Source organism: Mesocricetus auratus, unplaced genomic scaffold (assembly GCF_017639785.1).
Source record: "Mesocricetus auratus isolate SY011 unplaced genomic scaffold, BCM_Maur_2.0 Super-Scaffold_100007, whole genome shotgun sequence".
NCBI classification, from domain to species: Eukaryota; Metazoa; Chordata; class Mammalia; order Rodentia; family Cricetidae; genus Mesocricetus; species Mesocricetus auratus.
The window spans coordinates 68,126,328-68,152,575 of NW_024429191.1; the positions used below are offsets into that span (position 1 = coordinate 68,126,328).

The window sequence follows — 26,248 nt, forward strand, 5'->3', positions numbered from 1 at the left end:
GCTGTCCTCCGAATGCAAAGCGTATGTGTTCCGAGTGGAGAAAATGCCAGAGCTTCAACAGCAGAGTGAGAATGCCCCAGCCTGGTTTCTCCTGACGAAAATGTGCCAGTGGCCTCTTTGTCTTAGTATTCACCATCCTTCTTGCTTCACCCTGCTGCCCCTCCTCCCTCGCCCCTAAGCTACTGTGCCTTATTGCTAAGGATGTTTGTAAGCAAGGGGAAAATTCTCTCTGACATGGCAAGTCCCTCACACTGTTGTGGACCATGCTTTGGTGACCGACCGTGATTCTTTTGAGATGAGGCCATTGTGTTATCTATTCCATGCCATCTGGGCATCCTCAGGAGAGGAGCATTGGTGAAGCAGCTTACTGGGCTTCAGGGGATTGGGCTACCCAGTCACCACAGCCATTATCTCTCCCCCACTCTTATCACTTGAAATATGCTGGTGACAGAGATCTGCAGAGATCCCGCTCTAAGTTCCCAAACCTACTCCCACCCTACAAATCCCTCCACCCACTCCACCCCCTCCACCCTTCACCCTCCTCCACCGCTAATATAGAAGACTACAGAGGCTGTTTTTTCCTGCAATTTCATGACATTACAAAGGAGTAATGTCAAAAAGAGTCTTGGTTAGAGAACAAACCTTGAAAATGAATGTTTGCATAAAAAGGAGAAAAACAAAGCAGAAGAGGTTCTTAGTGTCCTTTTAAATAACCGGATTACTATGAATTCCCGCCTTCAATTACAATGAATGGTATTGGCACAGAGGAAAAACTAGAGTAAAATACAACAGCACTTAAGGAATTTCCTCTCACCAAATTGTCTCCGGTCCCTTAACGGTCTGTAAGCCTCGCTGAGTACTTTGTGCACGGTCCCTAGCGTGGTGATTTGCATCCCGCTGTCGGCCTTGCTTGTTGCTTGCCTCCCGCAGCTGTCTCAGTCGGATTGTAGCTGAGAAAGGTAAGGCTCCGTTTCCTTGCTCTTTCAAAGATCTGGGAGAGAACTGTAGAATGCCTGCCGGGGTTCGCGGTGGAGGACTGTTACCATTGGTGCATTGGGAAGCCTTCAGAAAAGTTTTCCAAACTTTAGACTCTTCCCAAGCCTTGCGCTCTAAAAAGAACCGGAGAAATTGCCTCCTCCTTTTGCACGTAGAGGCTTTGCAGGAAAAAAAAAAAAAAAAGACTGGATGCATTGTGTTGAAATTTTGCACGTGGGGTCAGGTGTCCCTCAGGCGATTCCCCGGGGAGCTTAATACCAAAAGCATTTTGCACGCATCACTGCTGATTCTTTTTGAGTTTCTAGTTGAGAGGGTAAAGTTGATAAAAGCCCATGATGTCCCTGGTTGCCTTGGTAGCTATCTGGCACGATTTCTGCTTAACCCCTAAGCTTTCTATTTCTTCCAATTTGCCAGTGCAAATCAGGAGTTGTCTGAGTTTGGAGACTGGTGTCTTCACACCCAGACAGATGCCCACACACTGTGCTGGGAGAGTGGCACATGAACCGCACCTGAAGCCACGAGAAGGCTGAAGCTTCAGTATTAGAAGCAGCAACAATCCTGTGGTCTTCCACTGGGGGTCCACCTCTGTTCACTGTCTCTCCTTACTGGTTCAGCCCAGGGCTCACTGCGGGGAAGGAAGTCTCTCTCCTCCCCAGAGGTCCATTTTCTTATCTTTGGCTTAAGAAGCAAAGAAGAACAGTCTATTGGAGGATAGGATGGCAGAGCTTCCTTGGGGATCCCGGGGATTTGTTTGGTTTACAGAAAGAAAATCGCCTGTGCTAGGAATTAGGGAGGACAGTCCCAGGTAGAAAGGGCGTTCCCAGGTAGGAAGACATTCTCTTTGAGAGCTTCCGCTTGATCACTTGATGTAGCCCAGGTCACCGTCTTCTGAAATGCCCTGGTTCTTAAATATGCCCAATCTCAAGCCCAGTGTTGTCACTAGTTAGACAGGAGACTCCATTTCTACAGGGCTCCTTGAAAGCTGTGAGGCTGGTAGCAGTCCAGGCCTCCAAGAGGCCTGCAGGTACCTGCTATCCCCCCCCCCCCAATGCTGGGGCCCTCCATCTCAGCTAAGTCTCAGGGACTTCTCAGTGAGGAAGCCCTTGCTCTGGATAACGTCTGAGAAGAAAGGACTTCTGGTCTCTGTGTCATTGTTCATGAACTGGACAGGTGGGAGCTAGAGGAGACAGGGTGCCTAAGAGGATCCAGGCCAGCGGCTAAAGAGAGCTGAGCATCCCGCAGCTGGGAAAACAAAACTATTCCAGTAGTAACGGGAATGTGTAAACTGTACCAGGACTTACTGACTTTCACAGATTAAAGAAATTGTGAGTGGACAACATTTAGAAAAATAGGAGCAGTCTTATCGTAGTTCCCCAGTATTGTCATTGATCTTTTTCACCTCAGGTTTTATGCTTTTCAGATACTTTACAATTTCCAGTAGCTTGTCTGCAAGGAGCATAAGCATATCAGCCATTGATGAGGATGGGACACAACCTTGAGCTTATTATTTGAGAGAATGGTGTGCCAGATGTGTGTGTCTGAATATTGCTGATTAAAATGGACCAAGGAACAGCAGGCTTGACAGTCTTATTCAGGGTCTACATTTAACAAGCTCTGTCAGTGGGCTTGTACCCATTCATAACTGAGGTCCAGTGGGCCTGGTGGTGAAGGTCTGTAACTCTAGCTACTGATGAAACTGAGACAGGGGGTGAACTGGGAATATAGCTCAGATAGAATACTTGCCTAGTATGTATGAGGCCCTGGGCTCAGTGCCCTAAGAAATAAAATGTGACCAGGCTCTAAAGCAAGTATTTGTTTCTTTGTGAACTTGGTCATATTTCTTTATCTCTTTGAACCTCCATGACTTCATTTACAAGTGAATGAGAATCAACTAATGTGTGGCAGTCCTTAATGTTATGCCACACCCATAGTCGGCACTCTGCCCATAGCAGCAATGCTGACAATGACAATAGTGGTGATTTCAGGTTTGTCAAAGCTACTCATCTCCTAGCTACTCATCCTGCTTAAATCAAGATTGCTGGAGTTTCCCAGCTTTACCAGAAACACAGTATTCCCCACCCTCCCCTGTAAACAAGGGAACATCAAACAAGGGGAAGAAGTTTGTCTTGGCCATTCTCACACTTTTATAGAAGTAAAAATACTAGAGCTAGGAGCTTGGATTTCTGCTGGCCTAGAGGCTGGGTTCTGTTGCTTGAAAACTCCACAGCTGTTTCTGCCTCCGGGGAAGGTCTGTCCCCCCAGTTCTGTTCCTCGGCTAGGTCTGCAATGCTGACGCTGGGATTCTCTCGGATCCACTTATGAAAACGCCTGATGGGCAGGCAGAGGAAGATCTGGGGTTCAGCCGGGGAAAAAATGAGTAATTCAAAGCAGCCCGCTTAGTAAACGCGAGAGAGAAATAAAAGTCCATGCTGGCTCCTGTCTCTGGGGACTCTGAAGTGATGATCCCGAATTACCATGTCACTGAGCAGAGTTGGGACAAGCCAAAACTCTGAGTCTGCTGGCAAGGAAAAGAAGGAAGAAAAAAAATGACAGGGAGGGGCAAACCAGAGGCGGAGGGAATAAAATGAGAGGGGAAGGGAGAGACAAGCATCATTTAACAGTAGGGGTGGCATGAAAGGAGAGCTCCAGCATTCAAAACCTAATCCACAGTTAAGTATTTTTGTCTTTTCTGTCCCCCAGGGGCAATCCCTGACCTGTCCTTTTACCAATGCCCAGTGGGTGACAGGCTCTTTCCCAGAAGCTGAAGGAAGATACTCTGGCTGGTTCTCCTCTACCAAGTCAAGTGGTTTCCCTGGCAATGGACTGCCTTTCCGTGAGGTATGTGTTGTCAATCTGGGGACAGATCTTGGTTTTTAAATTATGACAGTCTCAGCTTTGTGGAAAAGGAGATTTGGTTTTTTTTTTTTTTCAGATAAAATGTCAAATACCCTTTAACTGACCTAGCCAGTAAAGTTTTAGGGTATAATTGGACAATAGCAGCTTGTGTGTTGATGATTAAATTATATACAAGTTATATCAGGTAGAACTCTCTAACTCTCGCTGCTTGGTAAGTGATATTTTGACCTCCCAGGAGTAGGAAGAATGAAGAAGATCTGATTCAGTGTAGTGTTTATTTTCAACCCAGGCTTAATACAGTCAGAGGATTAATGCCATCAAAAGGGTCTCCAGTGTCCCAGAAATCCGCAGTCATTGCAACTGTTCAGTCTCTTGAGGGAGCAAGTGAGTGACTCAACATGTCTGAGCTTCAACCAGACTTCTTCCTGGTTTCTCAAACCAGGCTTTCAACCAGATGTTTTTTGATCATGAGTTTTGTACTAAAGCCTTCAAGTTCAAAACACCTAGGAAGGGGCAAGTTTTATACAGAAGAGCATTGAAGAAAAATGAATTGGTCAATTTTTGTGACTATGCTTATTTGTATAAGCATTTTATAAAATACAAAATATCAAAATTCCTTGTTGCTTTTAATAGAAAGTTTGAAAATGACAGCTAGTTAGTTACTCTAATAGTTAACAGTTAATTTTGTATTAAGCATTGGGAAAGCAAAAAAAACCAAAGTATTGTATGCGGAGCCAGGCGTTGGTGGCACACGCCTTTAATCCCAGCACTCGGGAGGCAGAGGCAGGCAGATCTCTGTGAGTTCGAGGCCAGCCTGGTCTACAGAGCAAGTTCCAGGGCAGCCTCCAAAACAATACAGAGAAACCCTGTCTCAAAAAACCAATAAATAAATAAAGAAAGAAATAAAGAAATAAGATAAAATAAATAATTGTATCCAGAAAAATGGTCAGGATTTCTTTTTTCTTGTTTCCCCCTATTTAGATGGGCAAGGGGAGACTGTCATAATCTTATCCTGAGTCCTGAAGTGGTTGGAACCTAGTTGTGTTTTCTAAACTGAACATCTGTCTCAGCTGAGTGGAGTGGTGGAGGTTGGGGGAGATGGGGTGGGAGTGGAAAGCTCCCAAGCACACCTCGCTTCAGGAGCTGTGGGTTGTAGAGAAGCATGCCATTTGTGCTCTTGCTGTTTACCATGACGTTGATTTCACGAGCAGTGGATGGGTGGTAGCTTGGAAAGAATGCGTGTCATGCCTGGCAAAACCTGCAGAGTTCAAGTTGCTGTGAGTTGTGGGACTGTTTAGAGCATATTCTCCTCTTGAATGAGCCATCTTTGAACTAGGATTCAGGCTTTTCCGAGTTCAGTAAAGGCAATAGGCAAAGAAGAAAGCTTCTAGAGGATATTTGTAGACCACCGACGAATATGAAACCCTGCAAAGTGCTTCCTGCTTTTTGTCTCTCTCCCTCTTTTGTGCAAAGCTGCGTCCCTTTGGCCCGATGTAAAAGAGTACAATAAAAGGGGAATGCAAATAAGGCTGTGCTCCTGTGTGTCCTGGGACAAGAGGTGCCTCTGCCCCTCCTGCTTCCATTTGCATCCGGTCCTGGTCACTTAGCTGACATCCCTGCCTTCTTCTCCACAGCTTCTGCCCTGGCCAGGCTTTCCAAGTCTAGTCTGTGAAGCCAGGTAGGACACATCCCCAGAAAAATGACTGAAGAGCCCATAAAAGACAACCTGGGATCCCCAAAGTCTCCCACGCCCGTGATAATGGAGAAAAGCCCTAAGGGTGAAGTTGTGATCACCACTGTCCCCTTGGTCAGTGAGGTTCAACTGATGGCCGCCACGGGGGGTGCCGAACTCTCCTGCTACCGCTGCATCATCCCCTTTGCTGTGGTGGTCTTCATCGCCGGGATCGTGGTCACTGCCGTGGCTTACAGCTTCAATTCTCACGGTTCCATCATCTCCATCTTCGGCCTGGTCCTTCTGTCCTCTGGACTTTTTTTATTAGCCTCCAGCGCCTTGTGCTGGAAGGTGAGACAAAGGAATAAGAAAGTCAAGAGACGGGAGAGCCAGACTGCTCTGGTGGTAAATCAGAGAAGCTTGTTTGCATAAGGCTGACTGAGACCAAATGGGAAATTCCATACTAATGCTCGGCTTGGACTCTTGAGCTCCTTCATAGGAACCAGCCCTGGAGGGAATGGGCTGAACTGTGGAGTGAACTACCAAAATGAAAATGGGGCATAGAGAGGACTGAAAATTAGGGGTCAAGACAGTTCCCCTTTGTAGGGAATACCATCTTTAATGACAAACTTAATCCTAAGGGCTGCCTGTAAGACAAAAGAATCAGCTTTCTTTTTACCTTAAGCATTTGTGGAGCATGGGCTATGCACAACACTAAATAACATGTGGCTCATCTTAGAGAGTGCCCTAGGGTTGATGGACAGATGACAAGAACCCTAGGAATAGTCGACACTCTGGAAAGTGGTGTTATAACAGTGTTCCACCAAAGCCCTACACTGGCTTGGCATTTCCATGCACCTAAAAAATTCTGCTATATATATATTTTTCCAATAAGTTGATTCTCTGGCCTCCTTTTAAAAAAGATTTTCACTCTGAGTAACTCATCACTAGTGGTACTTTATCTTGAAGACTAGACTAGTATTTTTTTATATTTTAACAATGGACAATTTTAGATGATTATACTGTAATGTCAGAAGAAGACAGAAAGGTAGAAGATAACACAAATGGCATGGGGGGTAAATTAATACTGAAGTAATCAAACATAGCACCTTTGATGGTTTTTATACAAAAGTTTAATGTGCATTTCACTCAAAATAATAAATACTCATGGCTGCTAAAACTTAAGTGGTTGTTTCTGCTGTTCTTATAATTTTAAGATTTTTAAATTTGAATTATGTATATCCATGTAAGTCTGTTTTGGGGTTTGTGCATGTGAGTGCAGGTGCCGTTGGACGCCAGAGGAGGGCGCCTGACCTCCAAGAGCTTGAGTTACAGGTGATTCTGAGCTGCCTCACATAGGTGCTGGGAACAGAACTTGGGTCTTCTGCAAGAACAGTGCATGCTCTTCACCCCTGTGCCATCTCTCTAGCCCCTGTCCTTATTTTTTTTTTGTTGCTATTACAAATTTCCCATCTTCCCCCTCTCATTTGCAAAGTGTCAGTTATGTGTTTCTCAACTGAAGAGGTCATTTTTTCTTCCGGGAAATTGTTATTTTCATCTTATGATTCAATATGCTCAGTAACACTTAATATGTTCTAAATGGTTTCTAAAAATGCCAGTGGGAAATCAGTATCTGAGGTCAGAAATGTAACAATGTTCTATTAAAGATGCATTATACTTTTTGTTAATTCAGTCATAAGTTAATGCAGATTCATATCTAATTGGTCATAATACTGCATAAATAAGGTTAGTGTTTGAATTTTTTCTGTGGTTCTGAGCTAGACTCCCCACTTCCCCACCAAGAATTATTCCTTATTATTGTAGTTTAAACCTCACTCAATCCCAGTGAGAAGATAGGCAGACATGAAGCCTTAAATTTTGCAGAGTCTGTGAGTGGGGGGACCTAGCATGTCATATTTCTTGGATGGCATTCTACTAAAGGACTTCATTAAACCTGCCAGGAGCCATCTGGCACTAGCTACTCCCCAGTCCTTGCCTGTTTTTGTATCTAGAAACACCTTAAGTCATCTCACAGCCAACTGCAAGTGACTGGATTGCAGGGCAGTTACTGCTGTGCCTTGATACGTTTTTTGTTGTTGTTGTTGTTTTAAATTAAAGACAGTCAAAAGTTCAACATTGCTTGATGAAGAAATTTCCCAGGGAAAGTTGAAGCTTATCCAGGCGGCCCTAGACACATCTCATCCTTCACCTCCAATCCAATAACCCTCCCTATGAGTCAGACCGACTAGATTCCAGAACCCTGCATTAGACTCTGGTTTTCCTACCTCGGAGTCTGCCCAGACTTTTCTCTCTCTTATAATGATAAACCATCCTTCCCATCCTTCCCTCCATCTCAGGCTACCCAAATCCTCCTCATCAGCACTCCGGCTCCAAAGCTACCTCTTCCTGGAAGCCTTGTTCTATGTGAACACACCTACTCCTTTCATCAGCCATTGCACCTTTCAGTTTTTAATCACGTGGGTGACACAGATGTTTATTTGTCCTTTCCAAACCTTAGACATAGCTTTAGGAATGAATTGCTTGCTGTTTCCAGTGTGCTGGCCACTGCATTATTTTGTACAGGGAAGAAACTCAGCGTATACTTAAGGGAGGTGTTAAACAAACTCAAGAAGGAAAAGTGGGTGGTTTATCCAGAATTACAGCCTGTTCTTATATCTTGAAAGAAAATATTTTGATTTCCAAATTCACCATGAATAGGTCACCCCATATTCCCAGCTCCATGGTAAAGGCAGAAATGGCCCACTGTTCTTCAACTGAGCCTCCTGCTCTTCAAAATGCTGGAAAAACAAATGCATGAATTATTTCTGGCCAGCAGGGGGCCTCATACTGCTACCAGAGTCCCCAAATAAATCCTATGGGAAGACTTAACTCCATGACTAAATGGAGTAGTATCTACAGGTAGCAATATGGTTCTTAGCTGAAAGGAACTGGAGAGGACTCCCCCAAGTGGCTCACTTTGCAGCCCAGGCTCGCCTCAAATGTGTGGCAATCCTGGCAAGCCTCCTGCCTCAGCCTCAGGAGTACTGGAATTACAGGAGGGAGAGGAAGGGAAGAAAGAAAAAAAAAATACAGAAGTCAGGAGTAGTCCGGTGATCTTGAGTAGAGTTTTGTTTTCTGAATAAAGATAGTTATAAAGAAATATTTTAATTTTCTACCTACAGATAGCTCAGTGGTTAAGTGCTCTTGCAGAGGAGCAAGGTTTGTTTACCTGAAACCACAGACTTGCACGTGTACCCAGATGCCAGCACCAGCAGAGCCTTAGTTATTATTGTGCAGGGTAGCATGGTGGCCACGTAGGCAGACACATTGGTGGAGGAGTAACTGAGAGTTTCTATATCCAGATCCACAAGCAGCAGGAGGAGAGAAACTCTGGGCTTGGAATGGACTTTTTGAAACCTCAAAGCCCAGTGACACCCTTCCTCCACCAAGGCCGCACTTCCTGATCTTCCAAATAATGCCACCTGCTGATCAAGTGTTCAGATCTATGGGCCTTTGGGGGCTGTTTTCATCCGAACCATCAGAGGAGGCAATCAAAGTGCTTTCACGTCCACTTAACGTTTTTATTAAGTTATCGTAGATATGTGGAAGGGTGTAGTACTCAGTGAGTTTCCACAGGCCAATTCTGTGGAACTGTGCTGTAGCTAGGATGTGAGACAGCCCTCACAGACAGCCCTCCCTAGTTGGCAGTCTGTTTATGGAGGTTGTGAAACCTGTGGGACATAAGAACTAGCTGGCGGACGGACATCTTATTAGAAGTAGGCCATGGGGGTGACAGCCCACCCCTGCTCCTGGCCTGTTCTCTGCTTCCTGATCCACCAAGGTGGAAGGACCCTGTCTCTTGATCCACTGCCATGAACTCTGATATATCCCCTGCCATGTTGAACTAAAGCCCTGAGTCAAAGTAAATCCTACCTCCCTTAAGCCGCTTCTGCCATGTATTTGATCACAAAGATGGAAAACTAACTAATATACACGAACATCAGCTAAAGAAATACTGTCAGTCCTGTTTGTGTCCATTTCCAGGCACTGTGTCTCCAGGGAAAACAATTATTCAAAACCATTATTCTAACAGAGCTGCATTGCCTGTTGGTTTGTTTTAAAAATGTCTTTTATATGTGTACATGTAGGGCCTGTGTATATATACATTTACCACATGCACGCAGGAACCCACAGAGGTCAGACAAATCATTGAAACCTCTGGAACTGGAGTTTCAGATGGTATTCAGCTGCTAGATATGAGTGCTGGAAACCAAACCCGGATCCTCTGAAAGAGCAACTGGTGCTCTTAGCTGCTGAGCCATCTCTCTGGCCTTCGTTTTTGGGTTCTTGTTAAAAAAAAAAAAACACCCAAACAATCAAACTAACACAAATTGAATAAATGGAGTAATGAATGCATTTTTGTGACTAGTCTTTTTCCAATAATGTATTTATGAAATGTGTCGATATTGTAGTATATAGCTATGTAGGCGTCTTTTCTACTTGTGTATAGAATTTCATTATCCAAAGACACTATCATACATTGGTCCTTTGTGTTGTGGATAGGTTCTTAAGGAGTTCTAGTTTCTAAGCATTAGGAATACATATTGTTTTAATTTATTATTATTATTTATTACATTTTTTAAAATTGGAAACAAGCTTGTTTCACATGTCAATCCCAGCTCCCTCTCCCAGTAGCTAACCTCCAAACCACCCCAGTGATCCTTGAGTTTTGGTATTCATATGCTTCTGTGGTTCTCCACCTACTCTGTTCCCAGGATTGCTCAGTATTGCAAACCAAACATGACTTAAGTAACAATATGTCACTTCCAAGACAGGGCTTTAAAACACACTGAGACTTTTCTGTAAAGAGAAGCCTTCCTGCCAGCCTGGTTCCAGAGCCGCATCAGTCCCAAATAAACACACAGGAGACTATATTAATTATGAAACTGTTGGCCTTGCTTGTTTCTTACTGGCTAGCTCTGACTTAAGTATTTATCCCATAATTGCTAATCTAAGTATGTCTCTTACCAGAGAGGTTTCCGGGCTTCTTATCCCTATGGCGGTTACATCTTGACTTCCTGTGTTTCTCCTACCCAGAGTCCTCCTCAACTCCTATCTTGCTTCCCTATTGGCCAACAGTGCTTTATTGACATATACACAGGACTTCCCCCATCACTTTTCTTTAGGTTTCTGTGTCTCTCGTGCTTGCTCACTCTCACACTCTTCCTGCTTTGAGGGAAACCTTGAAAATGCCCAGGCACCTGTCATGAGTCCCTGCGTGGAAGAAATGAAGTCTGTTTCATTTCTGTTGCCATGATTAAACATCCTCCCAAAAAGCAATGTAGGGCTTATAATTACAGGTCACGGTCCATTGTGTTAGATATTTCATGTTAAGAACACAAGCAGCTAATCACATCACAGTCATAGCCAAGAGCAAACAGAGAATATGCGCATCCTTGCTTGTTTGCTCTCATCTAGCTTTCTCCTTTCTTATAAGGGGATCGCTCTGCCCTCAATGGACTGAATCTCCATACATCAATTAACAATCCCTACCAGTACTCACAGGCATCCCCGAAGACCAACCTGAGCTAGATAATTTCTCACTAAAATTCTTCACTAGGTTTTCTATGCTGTATCCAGCTAAAACCAACCAACATAGTCTCCAGCCCGTGACTAGAGTTGGATGAGCTTGGGGGTGGAATGCCTTCTAGTAACTGTGTTCTCATTGACAGCTCAAGTAAAACCTCAGGAGAGACCCCACTGGACAGAATCTCTCAGCCAGGGCTGCATGTGACTATCGTGGGACATGGGCACTTCTGTTCTTGTCTTCTTCCTACATGAAGAAAAAAAAGTATCTCATTGCAGGAAGGAATGTGTCCTGACAATGTAGACCCTACTTACTACTCTTAGAAACTGAGAGATAATAAACATTTTTTATTTATAAGTCTGGAGACAGTTTTCTAGACACACAGAAATGGTGTGCTATTGTGAGATTTCCTCTGCGTGGCTTTTGAAGTACACATACACTTACTTCTGTTGGATGTATACCTATAAATGGATTCCTAGATCCATGGGTGGGTATTGCTCAGCTTCAATGCCAGATGTATCATTTTACAGTTGTTAGGAAATTGTTGAATCAGTTGACTGCATGCACAACTTCACTGATTTTTTTAAATTATTCTTTTTTACATTTCAGTCACTCCAGCTTTTGGAGTATCAATATAGGAAAGAGGACATGGCACTGAAAATTAACCTGCATTAGGGAAGAGCCGACTTGAGATTTAGATTGAGCTCTGCAGAAGCAAATCACCAAGAGATAAGGTCACCAAAAGTTCTCTGGAAACCAACAAACCAGATTAGAGCCTGAGAGTTTAATTCATGATCATACATTAGACTTGCACTAACACCCCAAACTTCATGATCTGAACTTCTCATAGAGTATCACATTTGGCCATAACAACAGCCCAGTGAAGTAGATCTTACTATTGTTTCATTTTACACATCAGGACACTAAGTCATGGGTTAAGCCAACTAAGGCAATGTAGACTATAGCATGAGGCTGGAGCTCAGTTGGGAAAGTGTTTGCTTTGCAAGCATGAAGGTCTGAGTTCAATTTCCCATGCCACACATATGTAAAAAAGTCAAGTGTGGTAGGATGTACTTAGAATCCTAAAGCTGAGAGGGCTGAGGCAGGAGCATCCTTGGGCTCACTTTCCAGTCAGCCTAATGTTCTAGGTGAGTGCCAGGCCAATTCAAGACCTTGTCTGAAAAGAATGAGGTGACAGAACTTAGGGAATAACGCCCAAGACTCTCCTTTGGCCTTCACACTCATGCACATATGTGTAAAAAGACACACCTGCACATGCTTGTATACTGTATCCTTCGGGATACAGTAAACTTTGAATGTCTCGCTCTGGAATAAATGTCCTAAGTAGAATCTGAGTAGTACAAGGCCAGGAGTCTGAGCTAAAGAGTGACCATGTTCGGCAACAGTTCTGAGAAACCTGGGTAAAAACATCAATGGAAACAATTACCGAATGGCTTACATCTGCAATGGGTCCTCTGAAAATGACTGTCTGCAGCCAAATCTTCTGAAGATGACCTTCACATAGTTTCAGTCTTTTTATAAATGCCAAGACACCCTCTCCAGATGGCAAACAGAATCTAAAATGATGTTTTTCTTTTCAGCCTTCTTGAGTTTCCTGTGCAAGGAATTCAAGGTTTTGAATGTAAGCCCTCCTCAGGCTGCCAAGGAAGGTAGGGTGGGGTGGTTAATTTTGACCGACATCTTGACTAGATGGAGGGAAGTCATTACTGAGGCACAATTCTGGGTGAATCAATCAGCAGGAAGATAGATTTGTAGTCAAAATAAGATGGAGAGCAACTGAGGAAGACACTGGACGTTGGCCTTTGGCTTCCATGTGTACTTGAACATACACATGAGCATGTACACACACACACACACACACACACACACACACACACATGTACACAATTCTAGGAAACACCAAAATATGATACCACTTTACTTCGAAGCTGCTCATTTAGGCCAGCAACTTTCTGACACTGAGTTCCCTTCCAGTCATTCGTGCAATCCTTGACTCATTTGTCCAATGTCAGCTGATCATGAAAAACATGCCAAACACATCTAGGTACTGGAAATTCAAATGGTAACAAGATGTGCACTGTAATTGAGCTATAATGAGGCTGACTAAGATAGATCAAGCAAACATCTTCTATAAAAACAGTAAGACCCTACACTGCCAGTTTCCTGATCTGAATATTAACCGTCCATGTTTGGATTCCAGGACTTCAGGCATCAAGAGAGAATCGGAACAAAGAGCCCAAGGTTACCCAGATTAAATACCCAGATGAGTCTTAATCTTAGAAGTAAAGGTAGTATAAACCAGTTCCTAATTTGTTTCTCCATTATTTTCAATTGAATCCAAAACTTTTTATGGCCCTTGACCATATATGTGTTTTGGAATCATTGCTTTAGTTGTGGTCCAACTTTGGCAAATTAATTTATCAGTAGTAATTGAGACTAACCCTATGTAACCACTGAGGAGGCAGCCATTTTGTAGATATGCCCTTTGCCTAGAAACCTTAAGAATAACAGACTGGGACCACTGGGCCATCCTGTGACCTGCCACTCCATACTCTTGGCCTCTTCATCATTTGCATTAGATATTGTAGACCCCATCCAAAAGGAAGAGAATTACTTGTTTGCACATCTCAACTTCTTATCCAGGGAAGCAAGAAGATGATTAGTTGCTCCTGTTTAAAGTGTAGATGCAGAATGGATTACTACTTGTTTTACTTGCTACAAATCATTAGTGAGGGCTCAGACATTGCCATCCGTAAATAAGTTGTGATCCTATTGGTTTACGAACTGAGAAGAAAAATGTGTAGGGGTAGAGTTAGAGTGAAACAAAACAAGCAAACAACTGTAAGTTTGGAGGAGGCGTGGATGTGATCTTCAGTAGTTCATGTGCCTGGCCCATGCACAGAGCACGCTGTTTTGCACAGTAGCAAGACCAAAGAGAGACGAGACATTGGAGGTAGGGTTCATGTTGCTACACTCCCCTGCAACCAGGCTCAATAATAACAGCGCTTGCATCAGAGGAAGGCTAACCACACATTTTAGCACTTCCACAGTTCTAACTTAATCGTGGCAGGAAGCTCTTCTGCTGCTGGGAGAACAAGTTGCGTCACTAGAGACATCTGACTCCAGGATCTAGTGTCAATCACTTTGCCTAAGGTCACTACAAATGCTAGGGTGTCTCCTTACAACATAAAGGCTTTGCCCAACTGACAATTAAGAGCAAACACACCACACCATAAATAATTGAGAAGGTGGATTAAAGAAATACCTTTTCCGCAACAAAGTGAGAGGAATGCGTGACAATTCTGAGGCCAGACTTTTTGTCTCCTTGCCACCACCCACAGTGCTACCTAGTCAGTGGCTCTTTTCATTAGGCTTGCCTTTCCTAGTTCCTTAAATGTCTCTATAGATAAAAGAAGTATCTCACCTATGGAATGAGAAAAGATTTGGGAAAAGATGTCATTCCCAAGAGCAGCTTCCAAGGGTCACTTGTCAGGGCTCAACGTTGCACAAATAACTCCCCTCTCAGCAGTTTAATACTTGACAAGCTGTGAATCAAATGGCAAGGCCACCTGCCCAGCTGACTTAAGAAATCGTCTTAGAGCACCTGAAGGTACACGGGTAAAACACCCGTGACAAACAAGCCACGTCGCACCTCTTCATCCAGGCTCTTAAACTGGGGGTTGGAGCGTAGCTTCCTCGTGGAGGACAACAGCAACAAATTGGAAAGTCTCCAACGTGAGGACCAAATATGTCATTCATAGGAGCCCAAGAAGTTTATTGATGATGTGCCCGGGGAAGTGCTTACCAGCAGAAAACTCTCTATCCCTTCAGTCTGTAATTGCTCCCAATAGATGCGTTTCCCATGGGGGCAGTGGGAGTGTGGGATGGGGAAGGAATGCAGAAGAGATAAAGAATGGACAAACACAAATTTTCTTAGACAAGCCGCCACCCTGCCTTCTATTTGGAGCACAGTGGTGATATTTGAAGCACCCAGTAGAAATAAAACCCTTGAACTTGGAACCGCGGCTACGATGGCGTATTTTTAAATGGTTACGAGAGGAGTCTGAGCATTCAGTAGGGCAGTGGCCAAGATTCTTGGGCTGCTCCATGGATGGCACTTGAGATCCACCAGGCAGGTAGAAAACCCCTGTCTCACTGAGCTAGCTCAAGACAAGACAAGGGGAGCAGTGGACCATAAGGAGGACAAGGTGGGCAGAGGAGCCTCTTGGGGGATTACCACACTCTCAAAGACAAAAATTAACTTCACTGGAAACATTTGAAGACAGGCTTTCAGAAAAACAAACAAACAGCAAACAAAGATTTTTTTTAAAAATTAAAGGAATTTCCCAAGCAGAAACTGAAGCAGGAGAATGCAAATGTAGCTTTATGAAGTCCATGAAACCTATGCCTGATTGTGCAGAAGAGTCCATGGCCTTTACCGGTATGACTTCACCCTACCAGCAACTCCCACTCACCACTACAAAATTCTTGTGTAAATCCCAGGTAGGATGATTTAAAGGTAAACTTTTATGAGATTTATGGCTTCATCACAAACTAGAGAAAGTAGAAACTGCATAGAGAAGCAAAATTTATGGAAAGTTTAAGCGCACATCATCTGGAACACACATTGTCTGGGTTTCTATACTAAGTGACAACCAGTTTCTTGCTGGGTCTGTAAAAATGTTCTTGGTGGTACTGTCTGATGGCTAGACATGGAGTTGTGTGTAGACAAAGAGCAGAGCTGTCATTTTGACAGAGTAGCCTCTGAGAAGTAAGAGTGGAGTGGGGACAGAATAATGGAGAAGAGTGTGACCCCAGGAAAGGGTGCAAAATGATGTGTGAGACTACATGGGGTACCCAGTGCGCCGAGATCAGAAAGCCACTGCATGGTCTGCAGTCAAGGCTGTCTTTAATCTTCATCCTTCAGACCACATTATTAATCTCCCCAGAGGGCTGTCCTTTCTCTCCTCACACACCCATTCCAATCTGGAATCACAAAGTGCAAGAAAGGTTGGGAGTGGGCACGCAAACATATTTACTTCCCAGGCATTTCACCCACCTCTGCGCGAAGCAAAGCGGTTTAAAACACAGTGACTACTCATTTCCAACCAGTTCAGTTTGTACAAATCAGATTTAGGAAGGGCATAAATGATGATGTTGCTCAAGATGTTTTGGCTTTAATTATGCAAGGATGAATCACAAAGTTACCCCTTTACATCATGTAACTTCCTCCACTGTGTTTAAGTATATTTTGACACAGGAAACTAAGTTTTGTATATTTCACGTTGTACAGATTCAACCAGAAACCTTTAAGTCAGTGTTAGATGTAAAATATAGAGGTAAATAGTGTTTATTGGATTCAAAAAGCAACATAACAGGACTCTCAAACCAAGTTATAAGTGGCTGCCAGGTTATAATGCTATAACTAAAGCAAGCAAATAGGAGGCTGGGGTGCAGTCTCATATGGTATACATAAAGTCCTGTGCTCCTCTTCCCAGCACTCCAGCAGAAAGGTAGGTTGGGTGTCACTGGCCTGTAGCGCAGTGCTTGGAGCATGGAAATAATAGATCCCTGAAGCTTTTTGACCAGCCAGTCTAGCTGAATCAATGCCCTTCAGGTTCAGAGGAGGACTCAGAGAAAGGTGAAGAGAACCATTGAGGAAACATACTTGTCAACCTCTGGCCAACACATGTAAGCACACATTCACACTAACAAGTATATCACACACACACACACACGAAACAAATCTGAGTGTGTCAAAATGTTCTCAGTAGAATGTTATAAAACTTTTGTGAATGTGAGTCGGGGAACAAATCCTGAAAGGTGTCCTGGAAAAAGTATTGGATAGGGTTCTTGAAGCTGAGTCAGCCTTCAATTGGTTCAGTTTATGTGGAAAGTAAGAGGATGCCTTTGGGGGAATGCTGTTGGGAAAATGTACACATATGAATACACAAACACACGAACACACACACACACACACACACACACACACACACACACACAGCACCCCACATATTGATGGAAGGAGAAGAATGTGAATTAAGAGGCAAGTTGATTGCATCCAGACAAATAAGTGCACACGAGAGTATGTTTAAACACACGAAGTCCAGAGCAAGATTACCAGAATTCTAGTTCTGACCCTGAGCTGAGTGTCCTCGGACAAGTCACCAAGACCTTAAACTCCAGGGTCTTTGTCTATAAAAAATCAGGATACAAACAGGGCCCTTTGGTTAGTCCATTAGTGGCAACTAATGAGGTCTCTTTGGATTAAGTAGGAAAGATAAGGAGATTACACATCAGAATGTCCTGTATGGGGGGGAGGTAGGGAACTACAGGATGGAGTCATTTCATCCAACTCCCTTGAGATGTGCTTACCCCAGACAGATCTGAAGCCCAGAACCTCACAAGATAAGCAAGAGATTCTTCTGGAAGATTCCTTTTCTGGTATTTCCAGAACTATAGAGCTGTGCCTCAACACAGATCATGTTGCTGTCCCAGGGAAGCTCAACTGGGAGCAGCTTTTACTGCTGATTTTCACGGAGGGCCACCTGCAGGCAAACAGCTGGGGTGGGTGCCCATGTTTCATGGAGTTACAACATGACTTTTCTTCCTGCGTTTACTTGATGAGACAGTGAGCCCTGTCTTCCACATCTCAGTTCCAGAACCAAGGGATCTTTGCCATTTGAAAAGCTCTTCAAGGTGGGAAGAAAAAGGGTATGTGTAGTCTGTGCCCTGTGATGCCACCTGCCAGCACTGAGGTGGATTGGCGCCTTTCACCCCCCTCCCCTTTCCAGGATAGGGAGAGTGAGAACTGACACCAACTTAACGTCTCCCTTCCGGAAAGGCCTGGCAGCATCTCTCCCGCCATTGTGACTAGTAAGAAAACATTCCCAAAGATGGTCATGTGATCACAGAATGAGTCCTGGTTCCGTGGGTGAGCATTAACGAGCTCTTCCGGTGTCCAAGTCATGAAAGAATGCTGGAACCTGCCCACAGGATGATCGTCATACACAAATGCTCTTATGTGCAATACCTTGCTCTATAGTGTCAGCATTTCCAACATGCAGAGCCCAGGATACTGGTTAGTTTTTATCCTCAACTTGACACAACCCAGAGTCACCTGGGAAGAGGGACCCTCAGTTAAAGAATTGCCTCTTTCAGATGGACATGTCTACAGGGTCATTGTCTTGACTATTAATTGTTACAGGACTGCCCGCACACTGCGGGCAGTCCTGTCCCTAGACAGGTGGTCCTGGGCTGTATTAGACAGCTAACTGAGCATAAGCCAGAAGGCTAGTCAGTGAGCAGTAATCCTTTATGGTTTCTGCTTCGGTTCCTGCCCTGACTCCCCTCGGTGCTGCATTGTGACCTGGCAGTGTGAGTCGAAAAAACCCTTTCCTCTCCTGATTTACTTTTAGTCATTATGTTTGTCCCTGTAATAAAAAAAATCACTAAGATACACAGGAACCTGAATTTTCAAATTCCCCCTGTTTGGATAATCTCAAGCATATTATGTTTCTAAAGTAGAATGGATTACCATATTCCTCTTTAATAATTTAATCCAGGGGCAATTTAATTTGATTCCTATCTCCATTTCTGAGTGTTTTATGGCCAACTCCAGATATCATTTCATCTGCCAATACTACAATATGTATCTCTAAGTGATAAAACTCCAGAAAAGTCCATAGTGTATCTCACCTTTAAAATTATCAACATTTTCTTTGTACAAAATACCCAGTTAGCCTGGCATGGCGGTGTACCTCTTTAATGCCAGTTCTTGATGGCCAAAGGCAAGAGGTTATCTGTGAATTCCAACCTGTTCCACATAGCGAATTCCCAGCTAACCAGGGCTGTGTACTAAGACCCTATTTCAAAAACAACAACAACAACAGCAACAGGGGCCAGTGAGATGACTCAGTGGTTAAGAGTACTTGTTGCTCTTCCAAACATCCTGAATTCAATTCCCAGCAACCACGTGATAGCTCACAACCATATGTAATGGGATCTGATGATTTCTTCTGGCATGCAGGTATAAATGCAGACAGAGCATTCATACATTTAAAAAAGTTAATTAAAAAACAGTAGCAACAAAATCCACCAGAGCCTAGTTAGTGTTTAGATGTCCCAGGGTTCCTCATATTTTTGTTACGTTATCAATTTTAATTGACATATAATAATTGTACAGATTTGTGGGGAACAACATGATATTTAAATACATATGCTCATTTTGCAGCGTTCAAGTAGGAATAATATACATAAAATACTCCAGCGTGTGATGTTTCTTTACAACAAATGTAGTCACTATTCGTTTTCCCACAGTTACTGTCATACACAATACCTTAGCAACATCTATAGTCATCCTGCTGAACAATCATGTTAATTTTTTAAAAATCGAAGACAAAATAAATGTCCCATGTGGCTAATAAATCTTTTGTCCAAGCTATTTGTCCTGCAGAACTTCCTGGATTCTGTGCTTTGCTAGTTATATCCGTCGTGTCATTTAAAGGCTGGGGAGAGAGATGGCTCCGTGGTTCTGACTGCTTGTTGTTCGCTCAGGTTCTTACTGAGTTGAGTGAGCTCCCAGAGCCCCACATCAGGCAGCTCACAACCACCCAGGATTTTGGTTCCATGGCATCGGATGCCTTATCCTAACCTCCAAGGGTTTCCACACACATGTAGTATACACTCACACAGACACATGCAGATAAAACACTTAAATAACATTTAAAAAGTCATATAATGCACCCATTGATCCCTACATTTTCAAGTTTGCAACTTATTTCATCATTAAGAATTATGTAATAAATTCTATGCTCCACTTCATCATTTTGAGCAATGATACAGGTAGTGTGAGTATCAAGTTTATCTCTGGGGCACCGACTATCTATAATTGTCCTTTTGTGATATTAGTAGCTATCAGTGGTGATTGTACCCTTCAAATGAATTCATTTGGGATTATGGTTCTTTATTTTCAGAGTAAGTCATGTGGATGTTGAGTACGTTAATGCTCAAGGATCCCATCACACTGCTGGTCACATTCTTCAAAACACCAAGTCTGTGTGTGTGTGTGTGTGTGTGTGTGTGTGTGTGTGTGTGTGTGTGTGTGTGTATGTGTGTGTAAAACTTGCAGGAACAGGTTCTCTCTACCATTTGGGGCCTCAGATCAAATTCCTGTCATCACACCTGGAGCTGTCACTTTTATGTACTAAGTATCTCACCCTCCCAGAGGTGTTTAGCACACACGTAGTTGTGTGTCAAGAATCATAACCCAAGGCGACAGACAGCCAACCATTTCAGCATTTTCTTTCTTTCTTTCTTTCTTTCTTTCTTTCTTTCTTTCTTTCTTTCTTTCTTTCTTTCTTTCTTTTTTGGTTTTTCAATACAGGGTTTCTCTGAATTGTTTTGGAGCCTGTCCTGGAACTCACTCTGTAGACCAGGCTGGTCTCGAACTCACAGAGATCCGCCTGCCTCTCCCTCCCAAGTGCTGGGATTAAAGGCGTGCACCACCAACACCCTACTCTCCGTTTCAGCATTTTTATTACTACATTTTCTGTAATACAGTTATTACTTCATATATGCATCTATCATAATACTGCTTAGAATCTTCAGATAAGTATTTAGCTGCAGTTCAAATTTTTTGATTGAGAGGATGCCCAGAAAAAAAGGAAAGTTGTAGGGTCTGGGAGCTAGGTGAGCGGCTCCACCTCCCTGGACTTGCCAGACAGGACCTCGTTCTCCATCTTGACCTTTCATGACTGTCCTTCGCTCATGATACAGCTGCTGCTCAGTGCTTTGAGGCTCTTTCAGACCTCCTTGTGATTTTTCCAGATGGCTCCTGGCCTTAAGTATAATTCTATACTTAGTTCTCTAGGAATCAGAATTAACTGTTAAAAGGGAAAACATATTACCAAATTAGAGTCAAAAGATCATTAGACATCCTATTTTTCCTCATGATGTTTCATTTTACAGTATGAATTTAATTTTTATACTTTTTTTAAGTTTCAACAAAAGCTTTTTTAATTTAAATTAGAAACAAGCTTTCTTCACATGTCAATCCCAGCTCCCTCTCCCTCCTCTCCTCCCCTGCCTCCTCATCAGCCTCCCAGCCCCCAACCCAATCCCCACTCCATTCCCCAGAGAGGGTGAGGCCCTCCATGGAGGAACTCCAGAGCCTGCCGTTTCCTTCAGGGCAGGGCCTAGGCACTCCTCCAAGAGTCCAGGCTGAGTGAGCATCCTTCATTGTGGGAAAGTCCAATTGTATGCCAGGGATACATACTGATCTACTACCCAAGGACCCATAGATTGCCTAGGGCTCCTCACTGACACCCGTATTCAGGGGTTCTGGATCAGTCCCATGCTGGCCTCCCAGCCATCAATCTGGGGTCCAAGAGCTTCCCCTTGTTCAGGTCAGATGTTTCTGCCGGTCTTGACCACTTTGCTCATCAGTTCTCTCTCTATGTCACTGGATTCCAGGAATTCAGCTCAGTGTTTAGCTGTGGGTATCTGCTTCTGCTTCCATTAGTCGCTGGATGAAGGTTCTGTTTCCCAGACTCTCTGGCGGTGGGATTGTAGGCTGGCACTCCTCTGATCCATGTTTAAAATCCATATATGAGTGAGTACATACCATGTTTGTCTTTTTGTGACTGGGTTACCTCATTCAGGATGGTTTCTTCTAGTGCTGTCCATTTGCCTGCAAATTTCAAGATTCTATTGTTTTTTCCACTGAATAGTACTCCATTGTGTAAATGTACCACATTTTCTCTATCCACTCTTCAGTTGAGGGGCATCTAGGTTGCTTCCCAGCTCTGGCCATTACAAATAATGCTACTATGAACATGGTGGAACAGACATCTTTGTTGTATGAATGGGAATCTTTTAGATATATGCCTAAGAGTGGAATTGCTGGGTCTTGTGATAGGCTTATTCCCATTTTCCTGAGGAATCTCCATACTGATTGCTGAAGTGGCTGAGTCAGCACTCCCACCAGCAGTGAAGGAGTGTTCTCCTTTCTCCACATCCTCTCCAGCATAAACTGTCATTGGTATTTTTGATTTTAGCCATTCTGACAGGAGTAAGATGGTATCTCAGAGTTGTTTTGATTTGCATTTCTCAGATGACTAAGGATATTGAGCACTTTCTTAAGTGTCTCTCAGCCATTTTAGACTCCACTATTGAGAATTCTCTATTTAGTTCTGTACCTCACTTTTAAATTGGATCCTTTGGTGTTTTGGAGACTTGCTTCTTGAGTTCTTTGTAAATTTTGGAGATCAGCCCTCTGTCAGATGTAGGGTTAGTGAATATCTTTTCCCAATCTGTGGGTTGCCTTTTTGTCTTGCTGACTGTGTCTTTAGCCTTTGCAGAAGCTTCTTAGTTTCAGGAGGTCCCATTTATTAATTGTCGATCTTAGTGTCTGTGCTACTGGATTTGTGTTCAGGAAGCAGTCTCCTGTACCAACTCGTTCAAGGGTATCTCCCACTTTCTCTTCTAACAGGTTCAGTTAGATCTTTGATCCATTTGGACTTAAGTTTTGTGCATGGCAATAGACATGGATCTATCTGCAGTCATCTACATGCCAGTCTCCAGTTATGCCAGCACCACTTGTTAAAGATGCTTTCTTTTTTCCATTGCATAATTTTAGCTTCTTTGTCAAAGATAGGGTGTTCATACATGTATGGGTTAATGTCAGGGAGTTCAATTCAATTCCATTGGACTATGTGTCTATTTTTGTGCCAATACCAAGCTGTTTTCAGGACTATAGCTCTGTAATATAGCTTGAAGTCAGGGATGGTGATGCCTCCAGATGTTGCCTTGTTGAATAAGGTTGTTTTGGCTATCCTGGGTCTTTTGTTTTTTCATATAAAGTTGAGAATTATTCCTTCAAGGTCTGTGAAGAATTGTTCTGGGATTTTAATGGGGATTGCGTGAATTCTGTATATTGCTTTCAGTAAGATTGCCATTTTACTATGTTGAGCCTACCTATCCAAGAGCATGGGAGATCTTTCCATTTTCTTCTTTAATTTCTTTCTTTAAAGACTCAAAGATCTTGTTAATAGAGGTCTTTCACTTGTTTGGTTAGTGTTACCCCAAGGTATTTTATGTTGTTTGTGGCTATTGTAAAGGGTTATGTTTCTCTGATTTCCTTCTCAGCCCTTTTGTCATCTGTATATAGTACAGCTACTGATTTCCTTGAGTTAACCTTGTATCCTACCACTTTGCTGAATGTATTTATCAGCTGTAGGAGTTCCTTGGTAGAGTTTTTTGGGGTCACTTATGTAAACTATCATATCATCTGCAAATAGTGAAAGTTTGACCTCTTCCTTTCCAAATTGCATCCTCTTGATCTCCTTTTGTTGTCTTATTGCTCTAGTTAGAACTTTAGACATTCTTGATGGGAGTAAAAGCAACACTAAAGATCTTTTCCAAAAGGTTGTCAGAGGGAATAATCAAATATGTGGATACACGAGGAATTAAGAGTGGAAAAAAAGCGAAAACAAAAAACAAAACTATATCCTGCTGCCTCCAAGAAGCTCCTACCTCACAGAGAATTTCCTATGGGCTTCTGAAAATGCTGGTCAGGTCTGGGGATTGCTTACCACCCAATAAATGCTCCATTTAAAACAGATATCAGCTAGCCCTAACATTGTCATTCTGTTCAAAGTCGCATATCTGACCACTAGTTCCATTAGTACATCTACTGCTTACAGCCCAGTGGGCCAGGTCTGGATCCTCCTGGCTCTGCTTACCCAGAACAGGGAAAAGTACAGCTCTCACTTCCCTGGGGTTGGTGTCTTTTCCTGTTTCCTTCCTTTGAATGGGCCCAGTATTTACACAGAGCTCTATGATACTCATCATTCAATAAATTATCACTTATATGAGTGCCTCTCTTTCTTGAATTTGAGCTAAGACTTAGGCTTATTACTGCATTCCAGCTGGTTGTCAACTTCTCAATACAGTCTGAGGTATCAATACCCTGCAATGTACATCCTGTTGGACAGAGTACATAGAGTATGATGGCTTGGCATTTGCTTCAAATTCACCAGTCCAAGGCAGTGGACAAGAAGCATTTGGAAGTTTACTTATTCTACTAACTCATCCTTTCGCTTGAGGGATGAAATCAGATGTCTATCAGAAGCTCAGACATTTCTATGATCTTCAAGCCCTATTCAGGTGACATAATCTCTCTCCAAATTTGATCCCGCTTTCTAAATCATGCTGGGCCTTGATCTTGCTTCTTTCCACCTCTTCCTTCCCCGCTTCAGATTCCTAAGGCACTGGGACATTTCTTGCTGAAGCAGGCTGAGGCCACAAGCTCGCTCATCCTGGGCTCCACTACAGGTCATACTGCCTCTGCTTTCCAGTCCCCAATAGTGGGCCATTAGTTTAGGAACCCAGTAACTGTGGTCCATTTGTTTGGTGACCTAGACAAGAGAAAAGTGTGTTTGTTCCTTTATTGGTTCTTGGAAGTATTTGGAAACCTTGAAGCCTGAATAGGGAGTCGTTCATATCAGCTGAAACAATCACAGGATTCAAGCTGGAGACAGGGGGAAATAGAAACAAAAAAAGAGAAAGAAATTAAAAAACCCAGCCCAGCCCCATTCAGCTGCTTCTCCATTCAGTTCAGGGTGGTAGGGAATTTGTGAATCTGGCTAACAGCAGCATTCCTGGAAAACTGGCCCATTGCTGAGCTTTCTTGTGAACTTATCCACCTGTCATGTTGAGGCTGGGAGGGGAGCCAGGGCAGGCAGGAAATAATAGGCTGCAGGATACTGGTGTGTGTCAGTGGCCCCGACCCTCCCATTCCTGAACACAGATGAGCTGGAAGTTTGTGAGACATCACCACTGCTGAGGGTGAGCTTGGAAGGCCACAGAAAGTCTGGCTGGGGGAGGGAAGGGTCCAGAGGATTAAATTCATGGTGGGTCCATCTTTGGGATTCCAGAACCATCTCTTCAGGGAAACAGTCCAGGCTAAGGTGCAGACACATCCATTTGTTCTCACTAACCTCATCCTGCACGCAAGAGGCTGAAGCTATTGCAGGATAGAATATCTGAATTCTTCCAGCTCCCCCATTTCCCCCGGTCTCCTGGCCAGTCACAGATCTGGTTATGATGACATCAACTGGCTAGAATTAGATAAAACTTCCCTTCTCAACTCTGAGCTCCTGGATTCATATTTCGTTTTTGATCTCCAATGACTTCATTTGGTCCGTTTAGGCAGCCCCTATACTCTTTATTCCCATCAATGTAATTATCTGTCTTCTCTTAGGAAGCATTACGTAATATGTGAGGTGAAGCATGGGTTCTCACAGTACTAGTTAAATTAAGATGAGAAACACTGGCTAAGTCAGAAGGAGTTTGCTCTGCGAGCAGAGGATTCATAGGTCGCACTTACCATTGCCGACATAGCTAGTCTGATCATTTGAAGGAAGTTTACAGACACCCATGCTTCCCCAGCTACTTGGATATAATGATTTTCTTATACTATCCCACAAAGGAGATTAACTGATTTCTCACGCAGCCTCCCAGCAAGTTACAACCCATTGGGATTGCAGTGACTTGATAAAGGTAATGTTCACTTCCCAGCTAGAAGTAGAGGATGTGGAGGATGTTTCAGCTTTGAAATGTGCAAGTATTATGGTGTCTTATGATCTTCATTTCTTGTTACCCCAGCTTTTACGCATCCAAGTGCAGCTGGATGGTGGTGGTGCTCGTCTTTAATCCTAGCACTCAGAAGGCAGAGGCAGGCAGATCTCTGTGAATTTGAGACAAGCCTGATCTACAGAGTGAGTTTCGGGACAGCCAGGCCTATACAGAGACACCCAGTTGATGGGAGATGTCATTCTGAAATCTGTCTCTTATTGGTTGTTGAATAAAACACTGTTGACCAATAGGGAAGCAAGATAGGTGGGACTAGGAGTTGAGGAGGACTCTGGGAAGGAGAAACGCAGGGGTCACCGTGTAGCTGCCATAGGGGTAAGAAGTACGGACCCTTTCTTCGCCAAGAGAAATACTTAGATTAACAATTATGGAGTAAATACTTATGTCAGAGATAGCCAATAAGAAATCAAGCAAATGGCCAACAGCTTCATAATTACTACAGTGTCTTGTGTGCTATTTGG

General features: G+C 43.3%; 1 protein-coding gene across 2 annotated transcripts; it reads left to right on the forward strand.

The window, feature by feature from the left end:
• The first annotated feature begins 806 nt into the window (after positions 1–806).
• Positions 807–6,709, forward strand: Tmem100 (transmembrane protein 100). Of its 2 annotated transcripts, none has more exons than XM_013117606.3 (3): positions 807–959; positions 3,697–3,834; positions 5,487–6,709. In XM_013117606.3, the coding sequence occupies exon 3, from the start codon at positions 5,552–5,554 to the stop codon at positions 5,954–5,956; it is 405 nt and encodes a 134-aa protein (XP_012973060.1). In that variant the 5' UTR covers positions 807–959; positions 3,697–3,834; positions 5,487–5,551; the 3' UTR covers positions 5,957–6,709. The 2 variants fall into 2 exon arrangements, with proteins under 2 accessions (XP_012973060.1, XP_021086164.1); XM_021230505.2 differs by lacking the exon at positions 807–959 and adding an exon at positions 3,225–3,244.
• The last annotated feature ends 19,539 nt before the right edge of the window (positions 6,710–26,248 follow it).